Source organism: Carassius gibelio, chromosome B17, assembly GCF_023724105.1.
Source record: "Carassius gibelio isolate Cgi1373 ecotype wild population from Czech Republic chromosome B17, carGib1.2-hapl.c, whole genome shotgun sequence".
Lineage (NCBI taxonomy): Eukaryota > Metazoa > Chordata > Actinopteri > Cypriniformes > Cyprinidae > Carassius > Carassius gibelio.
In genome coordinates, this window is record NC_068412.1 from 25,691,310 (window position 1) to 25,715,578 (window position 24,269).

The window sequence follows — 24,269 nt, forward strand, 5'->3', positions numbered from 1 at the left end:
ATACTTGAATGTTTGCAGTTGTCACAAAATTAAATAACAACCTCTTGTTAATAAAATTTAAACTACAATGAAAAACAATAAATCTGTTTTTCAATAGTATCGCTACTTTATGCCATCCTCATTCGCGCGCACCCCGGCAATGACGCAATTTGAAATTTCCGCGTAAACCCCGCCCATTTGTAGAATCCCGCCCACTAACGGCAAAAGTTCCTCCCACATGGAGGTCTCCGTGAAGTCCAGCCCACTTGCGGCAAAAGCTCCTCCCACTTGGAGGTCTTCGGGCTTGTAGCGATACCTACTTGTGTTTATCCAGTTGCACTGCTTTTCAAACCTGTGATTTTCTAAAAAATGTAATTGAGATTATTTTACAGCATCAATAACCAACACAGATTTCATCAAACTAGTTTGATTTTATTTCATACTTTAAGCCTACTCTGCACAGACATTCTAATGCTTTTCCAAGACACCCTTGAATTACATTTTGTAAATGTACATTAGAATAATTAAACAATAAAGCACAGTACAAGCCGCACATTTCACATAATTTAATCTAGGCCTGAATATCCCAGTTCAAAGTGGCTAGAAATAACTGCAACTGCAAATCATCAAAGCATACAACATCAAGAATAATCAAGAAGTGCTTAAAACGTCAACCATATCACTACCCCACTCTGAACCACGGTTTGGCTTACAACAAAAATGTGATTAAAAATGAATTTACTAGAAACCATCAGAAAATAAGCAACAACAAACAAATCAATTAGCTGATTTGCCATAAGAACTATTAAATATTGATGCAGAATATTAAACATTGATAAATGAAATATTTGAAACCAAATATTAAATATAATTATTAAAAGATGTTCCTTTACATAAATCAAACTAAGCAATTTAGGTTGACTATTTAACTTAGGAATGAGAAAAACTCCTATATATCAGCTTATGATTTCATTTAGATCCCATTCATTGCATAATATACAGTGTGTTAAGTTTGATTTATATAGTGATATAAGACATTTTTGGCAAAATTAATGCATACTATATAGTTCGTGCTAAAGTGTAATGGACGATATGAGTACATTTTTAGGTACATCTAACTACAGCACTTTACTGTCATGTCACTTACATGACAATGACAATATTATATAACATATTTGAAAGTAATTAAAAATTGTTTTAACTTTTTTGTTACTGTTAACATTAAAAAGCAAACATTCATTCAAAAAAGACATTACTGAGATACTGCAATAACACAGTGTGCAAATGATGCAATATAACATAAGACATTTTGTGAAGAAAAAGTTCAATTTAAAGTTAAATGCATTCATTATAGTGGCACAATTGGGAAAATATGATTATAACTTGAATATACTATCTGTTTCACTTCATGGAAGTGAGTCACGGGATGAGAATATTCAGACATAACTTGCTTTTTTCCTCTCTAGATTTTCATTGGTTACTGACCACAAACAACAGTCAAAATCTGTCACTTTACAATGATCATACATAGGAAATCCAAATTTGGCACATAAATCTCTCGTACAAACATAAAAGGAGGTGGGGAAATCAGAGGAAAAAAAGAAAGAAACAAAGCCCACAGTCTAAGATTCACCTTTAGTAATTATCTTTATATTTAAATCACACCAGTATATGCTAATGAAATACATGGAAAAAATCAATTAAAGTGAATTAATAAATAAAACAGTATTCCATCGATACACAAATATTAACTTTTTTTCAGATGTATACCAACCACCTTTTAGGTGGAACCTTAAATCAGCTTGCACCTTTGTTAACAAAAAGGTACTTTAAAGCACTACATCTATTTTCGGACCACCTGTCTACGTCTTGTGCACGCTCTGCCTGAGAGTGACCAGATCTCTCGCCTACTAACTGGCATCGTACAGACGTTATGGCAGCAGAGAATGTAATATTTCTCACAATCTGCAATTAACTATAAACTATTTTTCAGTCCATCTGTTATAAAGGACAAGATTGCTGGAGAGGTTTTTTTTATTTAAGTCTCTGAGTTACATTGGCCAAGGCCACAGCAAATGCCTGTACCGCTGAGAATGGATACTGAAAATCCAGGATATATGCATTGCCATCGATTCTGCCAAACTGCATTACCTGTAATAGAGAATTATGGGGTTAGATGCAGGGTAATGGTTGCAGGGTAGATGTTTATTACTCAAAGCCAGTGGTTATTTTATCCTGGTCCTGGGGACACCCTGCTTTGCACATTTTCTATGTCTTCCTTAACTGACAAACAGTTCATTTCATGGAGCTCTCTCCTAATGAGCTTGTGATCTGAATCAGATGTGTGAAATAAAGGGAGACATGCAATGGATACCTACGACCAGAATTAAGAACCAATCCTCAAAGCTACTGATTATGGTGCATATTTGTTAAAGGTGTAATTTCCTGCCCCTTGTGTCACAAAATGGAACTGCTAAATATTATTTTCAAACTTGTATCTCGAATAAATAAAATCTTTTACCTGGCGTCCATCAAGCTCAATTTGAAAGTTTTTGGCCGACTCCTGTGTCACCCGTCCTCCAAAGTCAAGCTGGTAAACCTGGGTAGCTTCGTTCCACAATGGCTGCTTGTTGGCCATGACATAGACAAAGCCCTGGCTGCCAAGACTACGATCCTCTCTCTCGTTAGCTTTACGACACTTGATTTCCTCAAGTTCGTTTGCTGTACGCATATTGCGTTTGCTCTTCCATCCTTTCTTACTGCTCTGGCTTTGATTCATCAGCTCGTCACCACTGATGAAGAGTTCAGGCTCACTCTCTGAACTGTCCTGGAACTCATTGGAGGTCCTACTCAGTTTCTTAGCCTTGTTCAATGGCTCTTTCTGCCCTTTAGGTTTCTTCTTTTCCCTGCTGCCAAGTCTTGGGCTGGAGATCAGGGAATTAAAGTCAGAGAGTGTGCGATTCTCTTTTTTGGATTTCCCTTCAGAAACTCCAGACATATTGGCCTCTTCTGCCCTACTGTCAAGCCTCTTACGTGTCTTCTTGCTGAACCTCTCTGCTCCTTGTGGACTCTCATTGAGAGAGGACTGATCCTGAAAGCTCTCCCCAGATTCTGCAATCACCTCAGAGGTGCTCTGATGGTTCAAGAGATCAACGGGTGGAGGAGGAGGAGGAAGAGGAGGTGGAGGAGGAGGTGGTGGGGGAGGTGGAGGTGGTGGAGGTGGAGAGAGAACCGGCTTCTCCAGGGCCTGATGGGTCTTACTGGGCAGTGTGGCAGAGTGGTCTGGCATGGGAGGACAAGTGCTGTATGTGCTCCAAGGATGCAAGCTCATTGGATGCAGCTGAAGGTTGCTGCATGAGCTAGTCCCTGGGTACATGGGAGGCAGAGTGCAACAACCTAGATTGGTCAAATTTGCAGGATAACCTGGGGGTAGGACTAAAGTTGAGTCTGCTTGGCTGAAAGGGCTAGATGTTACCATGTTACTGGGGCCACATGATTGTGCAGGACTCTGCAAAGGCTGTAGCTGAGATCCACCATGCCCTACAACTGATGGGAAGGGTGAAAGGGATAACTGATATGATGAAGGGAGGGTCATAGAGCTGGGACTGGTGGGAGGTTTCGTTGAAAGGACAAAAGGTAGTCGGGTCATGTCTAAGTGCTGTGGTTGGCTAAGTAAAAATGGTGGTGGCTTATGTGGTGGTCCTGGAGGTCCAGGCAATATATTTTGCTCTTGAGGTATCCACAGTTGTTCTGCTGCAGGAGAGTCCCATTGGTAAGGTGGCGGCCGTTTGATTGTCAAATTGACATCAAGTGTTAAATGCCGCACTGACTTTTCAAGATGGCACTGCTGACTTAGTGTCTCGTCTTCCGTAAAGGCAGAGTTCACATAGACAGTTCTGTCTCTACTATTGTCAATGGGACTCAGGAGATTATAGGACGACTGGGAGGCTAATGGCGAGGTACTTTTGGAGTGCACAATAATCGTGCTGTGTTGAGCCCCTTTTCCAGGTGGAAAGTCTTGCCTCACCACAGTTCCTCCAGCAATTCCACTGCTGTTGGTGCCCCCACCAGTGACACTTACACTAGTGCTGCTGCTATTACTACTACACTGAGTGCATGTATACAAAGCCGTAGGTATCCTTGGCTGATAGGAGAGTGTGAGGGAACCGTTCATTTTGGATTTAGTCGGTAGAGTCCTCACTGTATCCACCATTTGTGAAACCTTCAGGGTCGGTTCCCTGCGATCACGGCGCAAAGTGGCATGAATCAAACTGCTGTCAATCCTTTGCGTGGGACTTCTGATTGTGTTCATTTGGCTAGATGTGTCAGGATAAGGTGGTGGGTCTCCGCTTGGTATGGAATATCTAGGCACTGAGAGGCGACTAAGAGTTGCAGAGCTGTATGGCAACTGGACTTTCTTGTTCTCAGATGAGGTTACTTTCAATGTGGCGGAGCTGCCCAGTTCTTGCATCCCATAGGTATTTTGGTTCCTTAAAAGACGTCTCCTTGGGCGACACACCTCTTCGACATTTCCACTGCTGTCAAAAGTAGTGATTCTTTCATAGCCTAGTGGAGTTGGGTACTGGAGGCTAATTGGGAGGAGAGAGAATTCATCCTTAGTTAAACATGGATCTGTTGACAGTGTAGTGCCATTCTCATTACTAACAAGAAGACCAGGAGGGGCCGTAGTCGGTGTGGCAGCTGCAGCAGATACCACTGTACCTGGGTAAGGTGGTGGAGGGTTTACTTTGCGCATCTGAATCTCAATGGAGTCAGTTTCAATAAATGACTGTGGTCGTGAGGGAATCTTCAGAGGGAGAACTTCTCGTCTGTCTGGAGGCTGGTCTGGATGAGTAATTTGAGGCATTAGCTGCAGCTGATGAAGGGATAGAGTAGCATACCCTGAAGGTGGATGTTGAAGGGAAATTTGCATTTTAAGCTGCTGCTGCATTTGCTGATGCTGTCTTTGCATTTGCTGATGCTGCAGCTGTATTTGTTGATGCTGCTGTTGAAGTTGTTGCTGCTGCTGTCTCATTTCTTGTATTTGCTGTCGAATTTGTTGCTGCTGTTGTTGCATCTGTTGCTGCTGCTGCTGCATTTGCTCATGCTGAATCTGCAACTGATGCTGCTGCTGTTGGAATTGTTGTTGATGCATTTGTTGTTGATGCTGCTGCACTTGCTGTTGAATCTGTTGTTGCTGCTGTTGCAGTTGCTGCTGTTGCATTTGCTGCTGATGCAGTTGCTGTTGATGATGTTGCAACTGTTGTTGATGCTGCTGTTGCAGTTGTTGATGTTGCTGTTGCAGTTGCTGTTGCAGTTGATGCTGCTGTTGCAGTTGTTGTTGATGCTGCTGTTGCAGTTGCTGTTGATGCTGCTGTTGCAGTTGCTGTTGATGCTGCTGTTGCAGTTGTTGTTGTTGATGCTGCTGCGTTTGCAGTTGCTGCTGATGTTGCATGTGTTGCTGCTGCAGCGATTGTTGATGCAGCTGCTGTGACTGATGTTGTAATCTCAGATGCTGCTGCTGTGGTTGTAATTGCTGTTGATATTTAGATTGTTGATGGTCTTGTTGTTGCTGTTGTTGTTGACGTTGTTGGTGGGGTTGTTGTGGTAGATGATGTGGAGGAGGAGGAAGAGTTCCACTCAGGATATTACTCATTTCCAGTCCACTGAAAATCACCTGTCCAGGGTTGGAATATCTGGTTGGCACAGTGTATTGTGCTGTTACAGTGTCCTGACTGTGCTCAGATACTGTTGCATTAGCTGCTGCTGCTGTTGCATTAGCTGCTGCTGCTGCTGCTGTTGCTGCTGCAGCTGCCGCTGCTGCAGTGGCAGTGGGATTGGTAAGGACATCAAGCTGTATATTCTGGTTGGCTAGGAGAGACTGCACTAAGCCTATACTCTGCGTAGGTGACATGGCTTGAGCAGGGCTGTGAATTGGAGCAATGGGGATATTAACTGTGCAAGGAGGATTGTCGGCTGACACTCCTGAGGGTCCCATAACTAGAAATAAGCAAGAACGTCTTGAGATTTCTTTCTTGTTTTATTTGAGCTACACAGAGACAAAATGTACAAAGATGTTCCACTGATTCTTACCAGGTAAATCATCTTCATCTTCACTGAACACAGTGGGATTAAAGACTGGCAGACTCATGAAGTCCAGCGATATTTTACGCACCTCAGGCAAATAAATCGTCATCTGACGAGGTTGCAGGTGCAGCAAACTAGTTTTATAAATAACTGGAACACCATGTCAAGACATATTTTAAAAACATTAAGAATATTATTTAAAATAATTATGTGAAACTGTTTGAATATAAAACATGACAACATACCTGCTCCCAAGTTAGCTGGCAAAAATGAGGCAAGGCCTACAATCTTAAACTTTGTTCCCCAAATGTTAGAGGTGACCTGGGCCAAGTAATTATGCTGCAAAGCAAATTAAGTGATAGCTATAGAAAATATTCAAGGTCATATTCAAGGGATAGGCAATGTCAGTCATGGAGTGCAGATGCCCTGCAGATTTTAGCTCTAACTTTGAAAAAAAAACCTCACCTGCCTGTAGGTCTGTCAAGAAAAAAATATAATTTCAAATATTCGTCGCAAAAACGTTGCATTCGAATCTTAGGTCTGTGTCAAATTAATTTAAATTCAACTTTAAAAAAACATGTCTCAAGACTTTATGGCGGATTTTCGCAATCCCACTGTATCTCATGTTTTTAAATGAAGAAAGAATCTTTGTGATTCTTTTTTGGTCCTTTGTATTAAACTATACATACATGCATGGTGCTGTTTTTTTTTCTAATTGTTTAAGCAATTTTATTAATTATATATGGTTTATAAACATTATTTTAAACATTATGCACTTTTTTTTCCAAAGACAGTCGTGTTATGTTATTACACTTTGAAGAAATGTGCATAACATTTTGTGCAATTCGCTCTCTTGTGGCTTTAGGAGAAAAGCCAAAAGCTTTTTTCCGACTAACTGAAATTATGCCTTTTAAATTCAAATATAATTTGAATATTTAAGTAGAAAATTCAAATTTAGTTTTTCGGTCATTTAGACAGCCCTACCTGCCTTTAGCCCTTGTAATTCTAAAGACCTTAATGAGCTTGTTCAGGTGTGTTTGATTATAGTTGGAGCTAAACTCTGCAGGACAGGGGCATTCCAGAACCGATGTTGCATATCCCTGTCATAGTCGGTTTACTGTCATTTCTCTTCAAGAAGGAGTTTAAAGAAAATTAGGTGTCTGCTAAAGTCATGCTGCAGTAAATGTGACAAATGTCTCAATCAGTATCAAGTAGGCAGAGACGATAAATACAAACACTTCCCATATTAATTCTAGGCAATTAGGTTAATATAAAACTATTGCCAAAATTAGCTTGCAAATAAGACGTTAAGTACCTCACTAAAGCCATCAACTGGAAATTCTCTTCGAGTAAGACTCGGAGACCGAACTGAAGGCTTCTTTGGTAATCTAGGAGACCTAGACATTTCTTGAGATGTTTGGGCAAGTTTAGGAGACTTTCTTGATTCCATATTAATTCTAGAGAATAAAACAAATATGAAATTTAACTTGCTATCAAGTTTAAAAAAGTTTTTTTTTGTAAATTAAGTTGTTCCGAAATTTACTGTATTGTGTTTTGTCAAGATTGTAAACGAACAAACATTTCTTTTAAGTTTCAGGCACCCTGTAATATTGTGTGAATTTCATATTCAACAGTACCTTATATGTTTAGAGTACCTAGGAAGCTTAGGAGACCTGTTTCCTCTAGAAAGTTTGGGCGACTTTCGCCCAACCCACTCATCGCTCAACTCAATATCGCTTGAGTCTGAGCAGTTACAGCTGTCAGTCATATAGGAGATCATCCCATTTACACAGACCTCATCTGAAAGACAAGATTAGATCAAATTAAAGACCAATGCATTTACTCATTAAGCTTGAGTTTAAAGTGTACGTGAGCAACGTGAGTGCATACACAGTACCTGCTTTACCATCCATTTTTGGGTCCATAATGACAAACTCCGGTCGCAGTTTGCTGATGCGACGACCCTTGAGAATAGGCACCAAACCTCCCAGGTGTTCCAGATAGAGGGTGTAACAGGGGCCTCCTGCTTCTGGATTCTCCTCTGAACGTTTCATAGTGCAGTGCAGGCGTTCATTCCCTGCTGTCGGATAGCTCACAAAGTCTCGGATGTTATTCGGATCTGGGATGGGTGGCTGGTGAGATGTAAAAGATTATGCACTAAGTTCAATGCATACATTAGCATACGTCAAAAACTTCACTCGCTTCTCTTGTACCTTGATAGTTGGGATGAAAGCAGTGGTAACATAGGAACAGAGGAGTGAAGGCATGTTCAGTTTTCCCACATCTCTCTCCTCTTTAAGAGCACTGGCAATGCCCTGCTGACACAGAAGCTGCAGGCTAGCCACACGGTGCTCCACACGCACTACATACAGGGCTGGTCCACAGGCCAGAAACAGACGCGAGTCCTTGTGACCCCAGCAAATCGTGGTGATGGGCCTCTAAAATAGAAAGATACTTCTATTATATAGTTTACTTATTATAAGTTCAGTGCCATATGATCCTTCAGAAATAATTGTAATATGCTGATTTAGTGCTTAATATTATCATCAACATTGTAAACAGGTTTTGCCCTTCAATATTTTCGTGGAAACTATTATACAATTTAAAAGTTTGGGGCGAATAAGATATCCATAAAAAGAAATTAAAACATGTAATGATACATAAAAGATATATACAGATTTATAAAAAAAGAGTTAATACTTTTATGCAGTAAGGACAATAAATAATTCAAAAGTGACAAATGTGAACATTCCATTCATCAGAGAGTCTTAGAAAAAATGTATCACTGTTTACACAAAAATATTCATCAGCAAAAACTGATAATAACTCATAATTCAGTACCCAATCAGATTTCTAAAGGATCATGACACTGAAGAATGACGAGATAATGCTCAAAATTTAGATTTCCCATTACAGGAATAAATTACATTTTAAAATATTTTCAAATAGAAAACAGTTGCCTTAAATTGTAATAATATTTCACAATATTACAGATTTACTGTATTTTTTATGAAAAATGCAACCTTGGTTACTAAGCAAAAAAAAGAAAATTGATTATTTTGACCCATACAATGTATTTTTGGCTGTTGCTACAAATATACCCCAGAGACTTAAGACTGGTTTTGTGCTCCAGGGTCACATATACGCTTAAACTGTTAAATGAAGACTGGTTACAGCTCACTTGGGCTGGAGTTTCTAATGTGTATATATGTTCCCCTTGGACATTGTAAAACTTGACAAGGGCGTTCCTCATTAAAGAGGCACATGCTGATTCAGCGGGCAGGCCGTGTCTCTCCATCCCGGCCACTGCCAGCAGGTCTCCCTGAGAGCACCATTGCACCTCCACATCTGAAAAAACACAAGCATGTCCAGTTAGATTACAGTACGATGTGTGGCTCTGTCACAGAGGATCAACAGGATTTTTGGTTATTTTTACTGAATTACTCTGTAGGCGTAACCAAGAATTCATAAACCATGAAAAACCTTGTTACTATAAAATATAATCAACAGCTTGCCACAGATGCTCATTATATTAAAAATAACTTGGAATATTCTGTTAATAACCATCCAGTGTCAGCTATAAAACACGTACTTGGTAATTTATATATTGCAAAAACAACCTAGTTTTACCTTTCAGTCCTGAGCGTATAATGTTAGGTGAAAGGTCATCATAGTTGTTCATCAAACTAATGTCTCCTGATATGAAGCTGACCGTGAGCATTGGTTTGAGATTTTGCACTTGAAAGGAAACATGGTTTTATAGTTAATAACATTCAGAAAGTCAAATAAACATCACTGCCTTGCAAAGATCCATAAAAATGTCTTTGCATAAACATTTCTTAAAATAAGATCCAAAGTAGAGTTTTATGGTTCTTTAGAAAACACTCTATGGCTTCACTTTTCTTTAATTAATGGATGATGCATGCAGGTCTTAAAAACCTATTATGTAATCTCAAAAGTTTGTAATCGCCAAGAAATGCAAGAATACTTTAAAAAAAGTCTTATTATATATACAAATATGTCCAACTTCATCCGCATACATACAGAATACTCACTCAGCACAATATACTGCACATTAAAGAATATTTCAACTAACTGATAGCTTGCATAATCATATTATTATATTATCGTCCAGTGCTAATCTGCTAAATGTGCCAGTAAGTCATGAAGATAAGATATTATCAACATCACGATTTGCTGTAGAGCTGCACTGAAACAATGTGCACTGTGAAAAGTGCTAAACAAATAAATGTGACTTTATTTGAGAGTGTAAAGTACCGTGAGCTTGAGTAGGGTCATCGGAGTCTGTATCGCTCTCAGTGCTGTCCTCCACCAGGAAGTTCGGGCAGTTCCAAGACATGCTGACTATGCCATCTGACTCATGCAGGAGAACATGGGCAAGCATACGGCCGTGGCAGTCCATCACTATGACTTGCCCGTCTGCTGTTCCAAAAAGCACCTAGGGAGATTAAATGAATGCAAACACCAAATTAGGAAAACTCAGGCATCGGTCCAAAGGCAGCGGTCCAAGTCATTTCATCGTTTGCAAACAACCTGTTGACAGCAAATGCACTTTTGCCTCAATTTGATGAGGCCACAGCAAAGAGTTACCTGCTGGTCATCAGGGGTCCAGATTCCACAGGTGATCTGGCTCTCCAGATTGATCTCAGATGACCAGTGTCTCTGACCGCTCACTGAACCCACCAGAACAAAACCATCCCTGTAGGCGATCAAGGCCTGTGTACCATCATGTGACCAGGTGAAGTCACTCACCTAGATGACAAACCACCAGATCATTGAGCAGTTCAGTTAGAATAACAAGGAAAATAACTTTTCATGGTCTTGATAGTGTTAGAAAAGGGCAGGAGTTGAGAAGTTTTATTAAAAGAAGTTGACTAATTAACTAAATTTTTTGAGTAATTTTGAACAATAATCCCCGATGGTGAATAACATGAGAAAGTGGCATGGAAAAGAGAAATAACTGAATCACTATCTCATACTTATTTAAATGGTCTTACTATAAATCCTGCTGTATATTTTATTATATACACATTTCTAAGACCTCTAAATTACCAACAACTAAACTGCTGAAAAACCTGTTGTAAACAATCTACTACATGCTTTTTTTCATTTGATTGATAGTTTATAGTTTGTCGAGTAGGAGCTATATATTGTCATATCATATTATATGAGCTATTAAAGCCCGATGATTTAAAATATCATATTATTTATTATTTTGTTCAATAAAAAATTAAATTAAATGTTCCATTGTTAAAAAAAAAAGAATAAAATAATGTTTTCTGGCTATTATTTCATATTTTAGGCTTTACAAGGTCAATAATGCATTTAAGATGATGCATGTTTTATGCAGTTTAGGAATACTGACACATCATGGAAATAAATTGACATTCAGCACAGGTTAAAAATAAGCACAAAATATTAACATACTGTACCTGAGCACCTCTGTCATTCACCAACTCTACGGACCATCTTCCTTCATACTGGATCCACACAAATATCCCTCCCTCCATGTCACACGTTGCAAGCTTCTGAAACGGTTCATTCCACCTAACAAGAACAACCTACACAAGAACAGCACAATGAAAATTAAGTTCTAATAGAATTTTGCAGGAGTACATGCTACTCATATAGAACTCACAATAAGAGGGTCATTTTAGCTCAACTTAGAATACTAGAAACTTACCTCATATATGGTTAAAATCCTTTTAAACACATTTATCAAAACATACACTGTAAGAATGGTCAGAATTGTGATGGTAAAGATGGTGAAAAACTGTAATAGTTGTACATTTACAGTAAAATATACTGTTTTTGGAAGTCATCTTATAATTTACAAAGATTTACAATGAAGAGGCAAACTCCCACCTCACTGTTATGACCCCGTAAATTGAAGTTGATTCGTTGTGGGGTATTTCTGTCCCTTCTACAGTGACTAGACGTGAACGTCACACCCACAACACCCCTGGCGTTCCCAGTGGCCAGCCAGCCCTCCTCATAGTAGCGCTTCCTGCACACCGGCTTCTCCTTCTCACTTTTGGGAACTCTCCCTTTCCATGAGAGGCAGAGGATGTTGGAGTCACTGCAGAGGACCGGACCATGTTCCACCGCAGCCAACATCCCTACAGACTGACCAGGCTACAGGTATTGAGGGAGATGAGAGGGAGTTAATGCAAAAATAAATAATGGTTTCACAGACAGGGCTTAGACCAAGCCAGGATTAGGCCATAGTTCAGTTATAACATAATTTTTATAAACGTGCCTTTGAAAAATCATTACTGGTGTGCATTTTGAAACAAAATAAAGGCACTGATATATTTTAAGGTCAGTCAGAGCAAGTTTCAGCTCAGATCAGAATTAGATTTAAGTCTGGGATTAGGTTTAAGCCTTGTCTGTGAAACCAGGGGAAAATCTATCGCTTTTAATAGTAATGAAGTTATATCAGTGCATATTCATTCAGTAAATGGGTATTTATTAAATCAAGTTTATTTATACACACTCAGAAGATTAAAAAAAGTACAAAAGTTGTCACTAAGGCAGTACCTTTTCAAAAGGTACTAATGTACAATTTAGGTACTAATATGTACCTTTAATGCACTAATATGCACCCCTTTGGAGTAAATAAAGTATAAAGGTGTACCTTTTAAAAAGGACACAATCCCAGTGACAGCTTTTGTACCTTTTATATATTTTTTATGTTTTTTAGTCTATAGCACATTCCAAACACATTGGTAATTTAAACTGATTAGCATAAAATCTATGTAAACATAATGAATAACTAATAAATAAAAGTAAGCATAAGTAAAATATAGAAAATGAAAATCTAATTTAGCATGGAGATATTTTTCTTCAGAATCAAAATTTTAGGTTAAAAAAGTGTGCATTTTAAATGCAGCAACTGATCACCATTGTAAATCAACATTACCTTACTGCTTACTACATATACCTTCAGCTGACAAAGAATATAACATGCGATAGAAACGTAAGCCATTAATAGTTGGATTTGAAAACTGTTTTAAAAATATTTTCATTATTTTTGCAATTCAGTTTTGTGTTGCTAGTGGCACAGAAATCACACACTTTACCTTTAAATAAACCTGTGGTCTGACAAATCACATCTAATACCATACAAACTGCAAACATACAGGCCTAATAAAGTACTTATAAAAAATAGTGTATAATGGTTTCAGATTTGGTTGTAGGTGGAATGCCACTTGCAAAAACTAACTATCTGACATTATCTGTCAAGTTTCTGTTTCCAAAATGAACTACAACTGTATTAAAGAACATATATGCTTTCGATGCACCAGAAAACACAATGCAAAATGTAGTTTCTGAAAATACTCACCTCTTCATAGTCCCTGGACATTATTGGTCCGAATTCCGTCTTTGAAGGAGTGCTCCATTTTGCTTGCTTATTCAAAAAATGTGCAGTACAACCTGAAAATGCTTAACTGCAGATATGTCTTAAGAAAAAGTGTGACTAATATCAGGCCATTATAGTCTGAGACTATGAGCAATGCAGTCTGTTCTATTTCTGTTCCAAATATTGTAAATTACGTCTAAATCAAAAGTCAAGGCCTATTGCAGTTTATCCTCATTTTACAAAACCAGCTTCCAGTCTTCGGTAGTCCTGGATTTCTATGCAAAGAGAAACACACACACACGCAAATGTATTTATTTATATGAAAAAGCCTTCTATCATTTGCAGATTGAAAAGGAAGAATAAGCCACCTATGATGAGACAAGCTATGCATGCAGAATCATTTAAAGGCGTTTAATTTCTCTGTCTGCACCCACACTTGAGTTGACATTGGTCCCCATTACGTCAAAGGACGTTGAAAAGCCTCTGCAATTCATGCTTTATACTCAGAATAACGTAACAGAAATTATGCATCGAAGCATCTGTATAAAAAAGCATGCATACGTGAAAAAAAGATACTGAAAAATATGAACAGTTAAGGCTGAGGCAGCTCACAGGCGTCATGGCAACAGGGATGTGATGATGGCTGAATTTTAATGACACCCAACCTAAGACTTCATAACTGCATTTATTCTCATCAGAAATATTATTTTTTACCCCATGCGTTTCTCTTAGGCTTAACAATATATATAAAAAATCGTTTAAAACATATTCACACGGTTTAACTACAATACAATCAATATAAAAATATTCATATAGGGCCGTCGAATCATAACTATAGCTCAGTTTTACACATCTGCTTATAGTATATAAAAACTGTGGCAGGTAATTAAGCTGGATGCAGTTTAGAAGAAATCCATCAACTATGGTTGCCACCTACACTCGTGATTTAATTACACAACCATCCAGTACACAGCATTGACTATTACTGAGACATTCCAAAGAAATAAAATGAGAACAATGTGAGCCAAAAAGAAAACAATTAATTCGAGTAATAAAATAAAAATTCTGCATACATTTCTATCAGCAAACTCACCTCTATCAACTCGCTCTCAATGCGTCTAAATGGTAGCCAGATGCTCATGGGAGATCTTACCCCAAAGAACATTCATTTCAATGCAGTTGGATGCTGTGCATTGGCGCAAAATAATCCCCGAGTGAGGGATTTTTCGTCGTGTGAAGGCAACCCGCGCTCTGACGGAATGGTGCTGTTGATCACATGACTGCCAACCCCATCCAGATAGTATAAAACAAATGCGGTTTTACAGGCAAACTGGACTGATAAAAACACCCGGCTTCACTCTTATTTTGCCATATGTTTTAGGATGCATGAAACTGAATAATGTAAAGTTTCAACGAGAAAAGAAAGCACACATTTTAAAGACTGTAGAGCAAGTTACTAGAATAATACTGTATATGTTTCAAAACATTCGTTCATCTCAGTGATATCTCAAGTTGTTTTGATCATTTCAACACTTCGCCAGTGCTTTGTTATCCATTAAAAAAAATCCTTGATACGTGGTTGCTTAAACACATAGCTGCTATAGACCATGTTCATCACAAAGATTTGTTCGGTGTATCGTTTTACAAGGTAGGTACATTCATAGAAGTAAACAATGTCTATGGGTACAGGTGCTGCGAATGAGTTAATGAATCATTAACGCAAACGACTCGTTCGCGACCTGAACACGCGATTTTCCCAGAAATGGCAATAGATTTTCCCATCAGTTTCCTAAAATGCTGAAATCATTTTATTAATGCGTTGTGTAAACGCACAACAACGATAAACTAAGTATATTATACTAACAGTTTGTTTTAATAATGTTCAGTTCATAAACAACTGCAAAACACCAATTCCTTCAAAGGGGCGTATCTGTTCAGCAGCCCAACCAATGAACTGCTCCATCACATCTCGTTCTCGATTGCTATTGGCTGGTACTATGTTCAGTATTAGAAGTCACGTACTTCAATTGAGGTGAGCAAATTCAGTGTGCAGACCGTATTTAACCAGCTCCAAAACAAAAGTCATACAGTACAGGTTCTGTAAAATGATATTTTTTCATTTCATACATAAAATATCTCTACAACACAAACAATGAAATAAATGTTCTGATGTGTTTATTTATTTATTTATTTTTTGATAAACCTAGCAAAACCTAGCAATGCCCTCTCTCTATAAATAATTTTAATTAGCCTGTATTTTAATTATGTATTTAACCGGGATTGCTGATACCTTGCTGGTGTTTATACCCAGTCTTATTTAATAAGAAAATTATTTATTTGAATGTTTATCGATTATTATTGCACTCTTTTGTAGCTTAGCACAGATGTAGGCTAGCCTACCTCAAAGGTCAAGGTAACTCTGAACTTAAAGATTTTTGTAGATTTAGGGACTTTTTGTTTTGAAACCCATCTGTTGTGCTTCATAGCTTTTTCTATGTTATTTACTGTTTTTGTACTGATAAATTGTACGGATGATTGTAAAAGTTGTTTTCTGTTAGTGAAAAGGAGTTTCACCAGCACTTTTTTTTTCAGACAGACTGCAGCAAGGTTCAGGAGAGATACTTCACTTTCATTTCTGGAGAGGCAAAGAGAACAATACCATATTCAAAAAATTCACAGGAGTTTTTCTTCTGTACTTTCTGACGTATGTATGGTTTACTTTAGTTAATAGACAGAAATTAAGTATACAGTATTCTTTAACTTACCATGAAATTGCCATGATTTTTAAATGTATTGTGGCATGTATGTACTGTGGTTTATGAATACAGCAATCATTCAGTACCATGGTGATGCAAAGTATACAAATAGCTTTAGACAGATGTGTCACATTGATACTTTGTGAAATTCGTGGCTAATGATGCGATAATCCAAAAAAAATGTCAGCATTAGTTAGTATTCTTTTATTTGTGCTTTGCTTTACTTCACTGCTTCAATTCAATAAGCAAACAACCAAAACTAACAGTGACAAAAGAATGTAAAGATTTAGATGCAATAAAGCATCTGTGATTTTTAATGACCAGGTTTATCCTAAGAAACACAAAATAATTCCATTCCACATTTTTACACCATGGGTTACACTTTACAATAAGGTTAAATTTGATAACATTAATTAGATAACATAACCTAATAATAAAAATATTTTTTGAGCAATTATTAATCTTATAGTGAATGTTAATTTCAACATATTTGTCTAAACAACTTGGCATTGTGCATCATGACTATTGGTGACTCTTTGACGAACAGCTCCCATCTTTGGAGAAAAGCGTCTTTAAATTATTAAAATCAAAAATATCTCTTGTATTTATTATTATTTTTTTATGAACCTGAGCTGACATGAGCTAGAAATGAACAGTGGTATTTTAATTATCTAACGTTAACAAAGATTAAAGAATACTAATAAATCTATTGCTCATTGTTATTTAATGCATGAACACTAATTAATGGCATCTTATTGTTAAGTGTTACCCATGAAAGTAATGCAAATGTGTGTAAAATCAGGGTTAATTTCAAATTAGAACCAGACTTTCTTTTATTTTTTTCCCTCTTTTGTCACGTTTTATCCGTGTTTTGGGATTTATGTGCAATCCTTTGTCTCTTATCACAGTGCAGTCAGGTACAGGACTCTTGAAAGATGTGAATGACACTGTCATAAGCAGGTGGTGGAGTCTGTCTGGGTAGGAAACCCCTTAGACTGCCCTTCCCCAGCCAGAAGGACTCCGCTGGTTCTGCACTAAATGGATCTGTGATGTTAGGAAGTAATGCAGCTTGGTTATCATCCTCTGTTTCATTGCCGGTCTTCTTGGTCTTTTTTGGTGGCGGCCGAAAAGTGGAGTTCTGAAAGCTAGGGCTTCTACCCAGCAGCTCATTGGGGTCCACAGAGGTTTGTCTGTGGAGGGGCAGAACCACTCTTCCTGCAGATTCACTGTTCTTGTCGAAGCCGTGACTCTTGTAATGTCTGAGGTGGCAGTGCTGATTACGTGTGCCTTTAGATTCTGACGACTGGGTTTGACGTCTGGTGATCCTGACTGAAGCTCTCCGTCTTGACATCCATGTAAGGAGGAGGAAAATCAAGATCCCGATGAGTAGACCAATTAATATCGACAAGCAGAACGCCAGGATGAGCTCCTCTGGGTGGAAAGGTTATTGTATTTTGAGTATATAAAATCAATACTATATACTAAAAACAATCTTTAATACATATTGAATAATAGAGTTCAATGTTTACTTAAATTTATACACACACACCAAGATGTTTTTTAAGTTGTAAGTAAAACATATTACTGGTCTTTCCACTTAAATATTTAATGTTTTATTTAATGCATGTGTTACTTGCCATTTCTTTAGAATTATTTGTAAAATTTACTAGCCATTGCTAAAATGAGAAATGTTTCTATACATTTTTTGCATGCATGCATGCATGCATAACTTTATATAATCTACATTCAGAACAAGTTAACATTACTGGGAAAATAATAATAAATAAATAAAAATAGAACATTATTGATTAGGAGATACATTTCTACAAACATTCTTAAATACTTTTCGCACACAGTTTATATAGGTATAAAAGCGAAATTTACACTAAGCCAGCTGAAGCAAACTAGTAAAACAAATTCATGCCAATTCTTACCAAAATCAATAGGTTTAAGCATTTCCCAAATCACATTTGTTTCATTTGAAGCCATTATAGTTAGCAGAAGTATGTCAACATACAGCCAAACTCTCACTCCGAGCCCACAGGAACCGTTCACTGTATTTCTCAGGGATTATGGCACTTTTTTTGTTTGCATGAAGGGAAACTTTGTCGTCATTCTTCCTGCCTCTTTACTCGTATAATTAGCAAGTGCTAGGCTTATCTGTTCAGGACAGAGATCCAGAGGAACAGGGCTGTTTCCTCTTGCATCATTTCCTTCTTTTCAGTGGATACAATACAATGGCTTCTTCACCCCATTATATTATAATAGACCAACTTACACCTTTCAGCACTTGAATTTTCTTCTTTTGCTGTAGATTTGTTTTGAGATTGAGTGAAAAATAAACAAATACTTTTGTCAGAAAAAAACGAACAATAGATTTCTCAAGCTTTTTATTTGACACCGTTTCCAAAAGAACATGAAAACGCCCCCCAGGTGATAAGTTCTCAGCTGTCACAGGGGATTTCCTTACTGCCCTAGTGTCTGTACCTTCTGGCATATCACTGTATATGTTTCATGAACAGAGAACCAATTATTAAAATTATTCTTACAAATACCCACTAAGTACTATAACTGAAATTGCCTAAAAATGCATGCATTCTCAGAAGAAACTTGGAGATGATATGCATTGTCAAAATGCAACAAAATTCCCAGTCAATTAAAACTTCTGGTGTGATGAGTTGTGCAAAATTTTTGAGTGAAGCATAGATTATTCCTAAAACAATAGGAGGACATCCATGCTCAGAGTTTGTAAAAAAAAAAAAACCCGGATTGGCCAGCAGATGTCATTATTGAACCATGCAAACTGTGATGTAGATCTATCTATCACCATGCAAACTGTGATGTAGATCGATCTATCTATCTATCTATCTCCATCACATCCCGTTCTCGATTGCTATTGGCTAGTACTATGGTCAGTATTAGAAGTCACGTACTTCAATTGAGGTGAGCAAATTCAGTGTGCAGACGAGCTATTTAACCAGCTCCAAAACAAATGTAATAAAATACAGGTTCTGTAAAATGATATTTTTTCATTTCATCCATAAAATATCTCTACAACACAAACAATGAAATAAATGTTCTGATGTGTTTTTTTTTTTTTTTTTTTTTGATGAATCAGAAAACCTAGCAATGCCCTCTCTCTATAAATAATTTTAATTAGCCTGTATTTTAATTATGTATTTAACCTGGATTGCTGATACCTTGCTGGTGTTTATACCCAGTCTTATTTAATAAGAAAATTATTTATTTGAATGTTTATCGATTATTATTGCACTCTTTTGTAGCTTAGCACAGATGTAGGCTAGCCTACCTCAAAGGTCAAGGTAACTCTGAACTTAAAGATTTTTGTAGATTTAGGGACTTTTTGTTTTGAAACCCATCTGTTGTGCTTCATAGCTTTTTCTATGTTATTTACTGTTTTTGTACTGATAAATTGTACGGATGATTGTAAAAGTTGTTTTCTGTTAGTGAAAAGGAGTTTCACCAGCACTTTTTTTTTCAGACAGACTGCAGCAAGGTTCAGGAGAGATACTTCACTTTCATTTCTGGAGAGGCAAAGAGAACAATACCATATTCAAAAAATTCTATCTATCTATCTATCTATCTATCTATCTATCTATCTATCTATCTATCTATCTATCTATCTATCTATCTATCTATCTATCTATCTATCTATCTATCTATCTATCTATCTATCTATCTATCTATCTATCTATCTATCTATCTATCTATCTATCTATCTATCTATCTATCTATCTATCTCAGACCGCGGTCTGTTTCATCACTCTGCTTTGATGTGTGGACGCCCCTTTGTTGTTCTCTGTACCACCGCTAGATGGCGGTAAAGATCAAATGAAGTAACACGGCCTTGCAACATTGTTTAACGGTTTCCATAGCAACTCGTCTAACAGAGCTTTATCATCATCACATGAGACGCAAGAGCCTTGCGGGAAAGGAAGCGTCATCTGCTCAAGGTAACACACGCAGTATAAATGAAAAACTTTACAAAACTGAAGAACGTGTTCTGATAAATCAGGGCCGATTTTCTTGGAAATGTGAGCAGTAGATTTCCTGTGCAATCTGTAAGAATGCTTTTGACTGCAGATATATATCTTGTTGCTGAGTTTCTGTTGTCTTCACCTAGTTACGTGCATAACTTTGCCTAATTAATATACATACAAATCTATCATGCATTTCATGTGCAATACACAATGTAAGATTAACTGTTATCCCGATGGGCAAGCATTTCTTTAAATATTGACTAGCTACTAACTAAAAAATGTGCAGTTTTCTCTTAAAAATTACTTTTCTTTGTGCTTCGGTATCATTCATCAACAAGTTTGCATTCTTAAATGGATCATTTATTCACCCTGACCATTTCTTCTTCTGTGGTGGTGTTCTTACTGTTAACTAAATCTCAAACTACTAAAAATAGTTTTTTTAGTCATAGAAATAAAGTTGCTATAAAATATAAATGTTAGATGAAAAACTTAATGGAAATTAGAAATGCTGAACATAAAAAAGTAAGGGTGCTACAATTGTTAAGACTGATTTGGTTTGCAACCATATTTATTGAGTCATAATTAATGTAGAAATCTGGCTTAAATTAAACCTGTTAGTGTTTCTTATGATGTGATTTTGTTCTGACACCCTTGCTGTTACTTTTCCTTCTCGGTTCACTGACTGTAGATAGAAGAGGACTTCTGATTGGTCGACTACTTGGACGAGTACCTATGTGAAACCTGCTTTTCTATTGGGCCACATCAAGCTCCTGGAGTTCCTGCATCAGTGAGTGAGATAGAGATAGACAGAGAGAGAGAGAGACAGAGAGAGAGAGAGAGACAGAGAGAGAGACAGAGAGAGAGAGAGAGAGAGAGAGAGAGAGAGAGAGAGAGAGAGAGAGAGAGAGGCAGCAAGAGGAAGAGAGAGTTGTAGGAGGGGCAGATGGGGATGCCCCCTTAAGAAAAGTCGTGCAGTATCTTCTGTCTTCTGTGCCGACTGCATGAGTGATCCGGTGTCAGAGGAGCACAGGACTGTAAAGAGGGACCATGGCTTCCCTCAGCCCTTTCGGACGGTCCAGCAAGGACATTATGAATGTGATGCAGAGGCTGCAAGGTAGGTGATGCTGTCTTTCTGTTCTTTACCTCCCACAAACGTCCTCTGGCTCTGTGAGTCAGGAAGAATTTAGCTGATTCAGTGCCTTCACACCAAGAGTTTGCCAGATGCCTCTTGCACAAATGCACCATATTTGACAGCACAGGAACTTACCCACTTGAGAAATCAATATTGATGCTTTCCATAATGGCTGTGTGTGTCCATCCATTTGTCTTTAAACTAATGTTGACATCATATGCAGCTCATGTTACTCTTATGTCAGTGTTGCAAACAGAAATGTCCAGAGGGAATCGTGTACTTTCATTATGATGGCTTGCGGACGCCTTGGTTTATCAGCTGTTGGTTCAAATTGACAGGTTGTGTGCTGCAGTGCTTGAGGACAAGTTGCTTTTCTCCCCTTTTAAACAGGAATAGAGGATCTATTTGCGTCGTGATGATTTCTGCGCATTTTGGACCTAATTTTGTCTGCTTTGTGCTGAAATAAATAGGTAATTTAGTTTAAAAAAAGCACAGAAGGCATGAAATCTAAGTACAAAGAGCTGTATTGTTAAATTGCAATAGTAAGGGTTAGTGTTGTTTTTTCACAATGAAAATTGATAAAATAATCTTTGATTAGGTTTGTGTCTAAAATAGTTTAGCCTGTGAAGGTCATCATTGTTTTATCTTACAGGAAGTTGTCCTTGACAAAGGCCCTTTTCTAACTCTTGTGTTGCCATGAAGGGGGTATAGTTTAGTTTGACCTTTCTTACTTGGATGATATTGATATTCTTTATGATAAGGTGGAGCACTCTGTCATGTCATATAAAATGATGGATGTGTTAAGACATAGTGCTGCTGATATGGTGCCTACCAAAATTATGGGTCATGCTTTTAAGGTGGCACGAAGAGTCTGAATGCTTTGCAGTAATTTTTGGAGGAGGGAAAATATAAAGCCACCCAAAAGAAAACATAGAATTGGTGATTGCCCTTCTGAGAGTGAGGGACGACGTTGTGATGCAGGGCTTGTGCTGATAGAAAATGTTTCCATAATCCACCTGTTCTGCTGGGAAGCTCCAGTATTATCCATCACTGTATGGCTTTTTTTCTTCTGTTGTTGTTAACTAAATCTTGAACTATAATTGAAATAAAGCAAAAAAAACATAAATGATAAATATTAAATAAAAAAATTAAGCTAAAAAAACTTAAATGAGAAATGTTGCTTTGGCAAATATCAAAAATTTGGTTAATGTAGTAAAATTACTAAACTGAAATAAAAACCAAATTAAAGATTAAAAATCTCAGCTAAGCTAATTAAAACTATTTTTCAATACTATAACACTATAATAATAAAACCAGAAAAACAAAGTTTGTTCTCTGGACTATATATATATAGTTCTCTGGACTATATATATATAGTCAAAGGGCTCCAGTATTGTTCAAAATATCTTTTTTGGTCTTTAACATTAAAACAATCATGTTTTTTGAATGTCTTAAAAGTAAGTAAAGAATGGCAGAATTAAATTAAAATAATTAATAGAATTTACGTAAATTACGATTGCTCTTACTTTGAAGTGTAAAAATCTACATTGTGATAAAACACCCAGACCAACCGATATGCTCAGACAGTGCCCAAATTGTCTAGATTTGGACAGGGCCTCTATAGTAGGTGGTGTGTATGGGAACAGGAAGAGCCTGACACCACTTTTGAAGATGTCCTGTTCTTGGATGATGGAACGGATCAATTTTTGGACTCCTTGGCTCCCTGTCCATTCTTACTGACTGATGGCTGTTACTCAGTGTTGGCAGAGGCAGGGCAAGTCAATAAAAAGCGGTAACAAATTAGCTGTCATCTCATTCCTGTGACCCTCTGCATAGATTTAAAAAATGGTTTGATGGCAACCCGTTGGTCGAGCATAGTGAGACCTTTGAGAGTGTTCATCCCGTGACTAAGTGAAGGCAGATGTTTCTCTGTGGGCTTTCGTGGAAGAGTAATAATAACAGCATCAGGCTGGTACAATGTTCTGCTCAATAATTGATTTAAGAATGATTTCAACTGCTCTTAACAACAACAAACAGAGCAGGAGTATGTGGAAAGAGCAATAATAAAAGCATCTTTTTAAACTTAATAACCAGGTCATGTCTGGGTAACACAATCATATACACAAGCAAGCAGATGACTAACTCTGACGTGATTAATTCAATAAGAATTTCAATTTGATATACTTTTATATACTAATTTGAGAGAAAACGTAGGCTGGGACTTGATTTTATAAATGTATTAAGTGGATTGGATGGTGAAGCGTGTTTGTATATGGCAGGGTGTTGTAGGGGAGGAACTGAAGAACAATATTTTGTCTTTAAAATACCATACATTGATAAATGAGGCACAGTAAGACCAGGAAGATATTTTAAGACACTACATGTCAGGTTGACATTAAGATTTTATCTATTCACGTCTAGTGGAGGTTTTGTTTTCACAGTAACCCACAAGAACTCCTTAAATGTCCCTTAAAATCTCAATAAAAACACTTTATGAATAGTTAAAAATGATCAGGGATGGAAGAGTGTGGCGCATGCAATTATTAAAAGCCTCTAATGCATTTCCTATGTAACCTGTAGAGAATATTGAACCATTTCCTTGTGGAGACTTCATGTTTATTTCTTATCACCATGGCAATGCCCACATGCTCATATAGTCTTCGATGATACAAGAAGCTACAGAGAGGAACTTAGTATTCAAACACTTCAGGAAGGAAGTTACGTATGCATGATAACTTGCACTTCTGTTTTTACCTCCGAGTCAGTCATGCATTTTTTAGTTTTTTTGTAGGCGATCTTAAATAATGTCTGTTTAATTCGATGAAAATATACCCAACTAACCCTCCAACAGACAGTATAAAACTTACTTAGAACACATTAGCAATTGAATAGCAACACCCTACCAACATCCAGAACACCTTATTAAATTG

The 24,269-nt window shown here is 37.4% G+C and overlaps 2 protein-coding genes and 1 long non-coding RNA gene across 4 annotated transcripts; 1 reads left to right on the forward strand and 2 right to left on the reverse strand.

Moving 5' to 3' along the window:
• Positions 1-390: 390 nt before the first annotated feature.
• tulp4b (TUB like protein 4b) lies at positions 391-14,649 on the reverse strand. Of its 2 annotated transcripts, none has more exons than XM_052579986.1 (16): positions 14,544-14,649; positions 13,433-13,725; positions 11,953-12,222; positions 11,520-11,648; positions 10,678-10,839; positions 10,345-10,525; positions 9,697-9,804; positions 9,248-9,414; positions 8,280-8,504; positions 7,964-8,198; positions 7,722-7,866; positions 7,382-7,523; positions 6,312-6,405; positions 6,073-6,216; positions 2,501-5,979; positions 391-2,130 (listed from the first exon to the last, which is right to left on the reverse strand). In XM_052579986.1, the coding sequence occupies exons 2-16, from the start codon at positions 13,451-13,453 to the stop codon at positions 2,014-2,016; spliced, it is 5,619 nt and encodes a 1,872-aa protein (XP_052435946.1). In that variant the 5' UTR covers positions 13,454-13,725; positions 14,544-14,649; the 3' UTR covers positions 391-2,013. The 2 variants fall into 2 exon arrangements, with proteins under 2 accessions (XP_052435946.1, XP_052435945.1); XM_052579985.1 differs by having other exon boundaries at positions 7,704-7,866.
• A 134-nt stretch (positions 14,650-14,783) lies between these two features.
• On the forward strand, positions 14,784-17,808 carry LOC127975948 (uncharacterized). The gene is made up of 4 exons (XR_008157705.1): positions 14,784-15,098; positions 15,337-15,482; positions 16,043-16,154; positions 17,115-17,808. It is a non-coding gene; the product is annotated as an uncharacterized LOC127975948 (long non-coding RNA).
• On the reverse strand, positions 16,396-18,269 carry LOC127975947 (myc target protein 1 homolog). The gene is made up of 2 exons (XM_052580010.1): positions 18,141-18,269; positions 16,396-17,637 (listed from the first exon to the last, which is right to left on the reverse strand). Exons 1-2 carry the CDS (start codon positions 18,193-18,195, stop codon positions 17,120-17,122), a joined length of 573 nt encoding a protein of 190 aa, XP_052435970.1. The 5' UTR covers positions 18,196-18,269; the 3' UTR covers positions 16,396-17,119.
• Between the last annotated feature and the right edge of the window lie 6,000 nt (positions 18,270-24,269).

What these genes read in the sequence shown, in the direction of transcription:
- tulp4b (XM_052579985.1), bottom strand. Translation starts at nt 13,453, where the DNA reads ATGTCCAGGGACTATGAAGAG. An exon ending in TGTCCAGGGACTATGAAGAG is followed by an intron (nt 12,223 to 13,432) that starts GTGAGTATTTTC and finishes CAATACCTGTAG; the next exon opens with CCTGGTCAGTCTGTAGGGAT. An exon ending in CATTAGAAACTCCAGCCCAA is followed by an intron (nt 8,505 to 9,247) that starts GTGAGCTGTAAC and finishes TTTCTATTTTAG; the next exon opens with AGGCCCATCACCACGATTTG.
- LOC127975947 (XM_052580010.1), bottom strand. Translation starts at nt 18,195, where the DNA reads ATGGCTTCAAATGAAACAAATGTGATTTGGGAAATGCTTAAACCTATT. An exon ending in GCTTAAACCTATTGATTTTG is followed by an intron (nt 17,638 to 18,140) that starts GTAAGAATTGGC and finishes CTTTCCACCCAG; the next exon opens with AGGAGCTCATCCTGGCGTTC.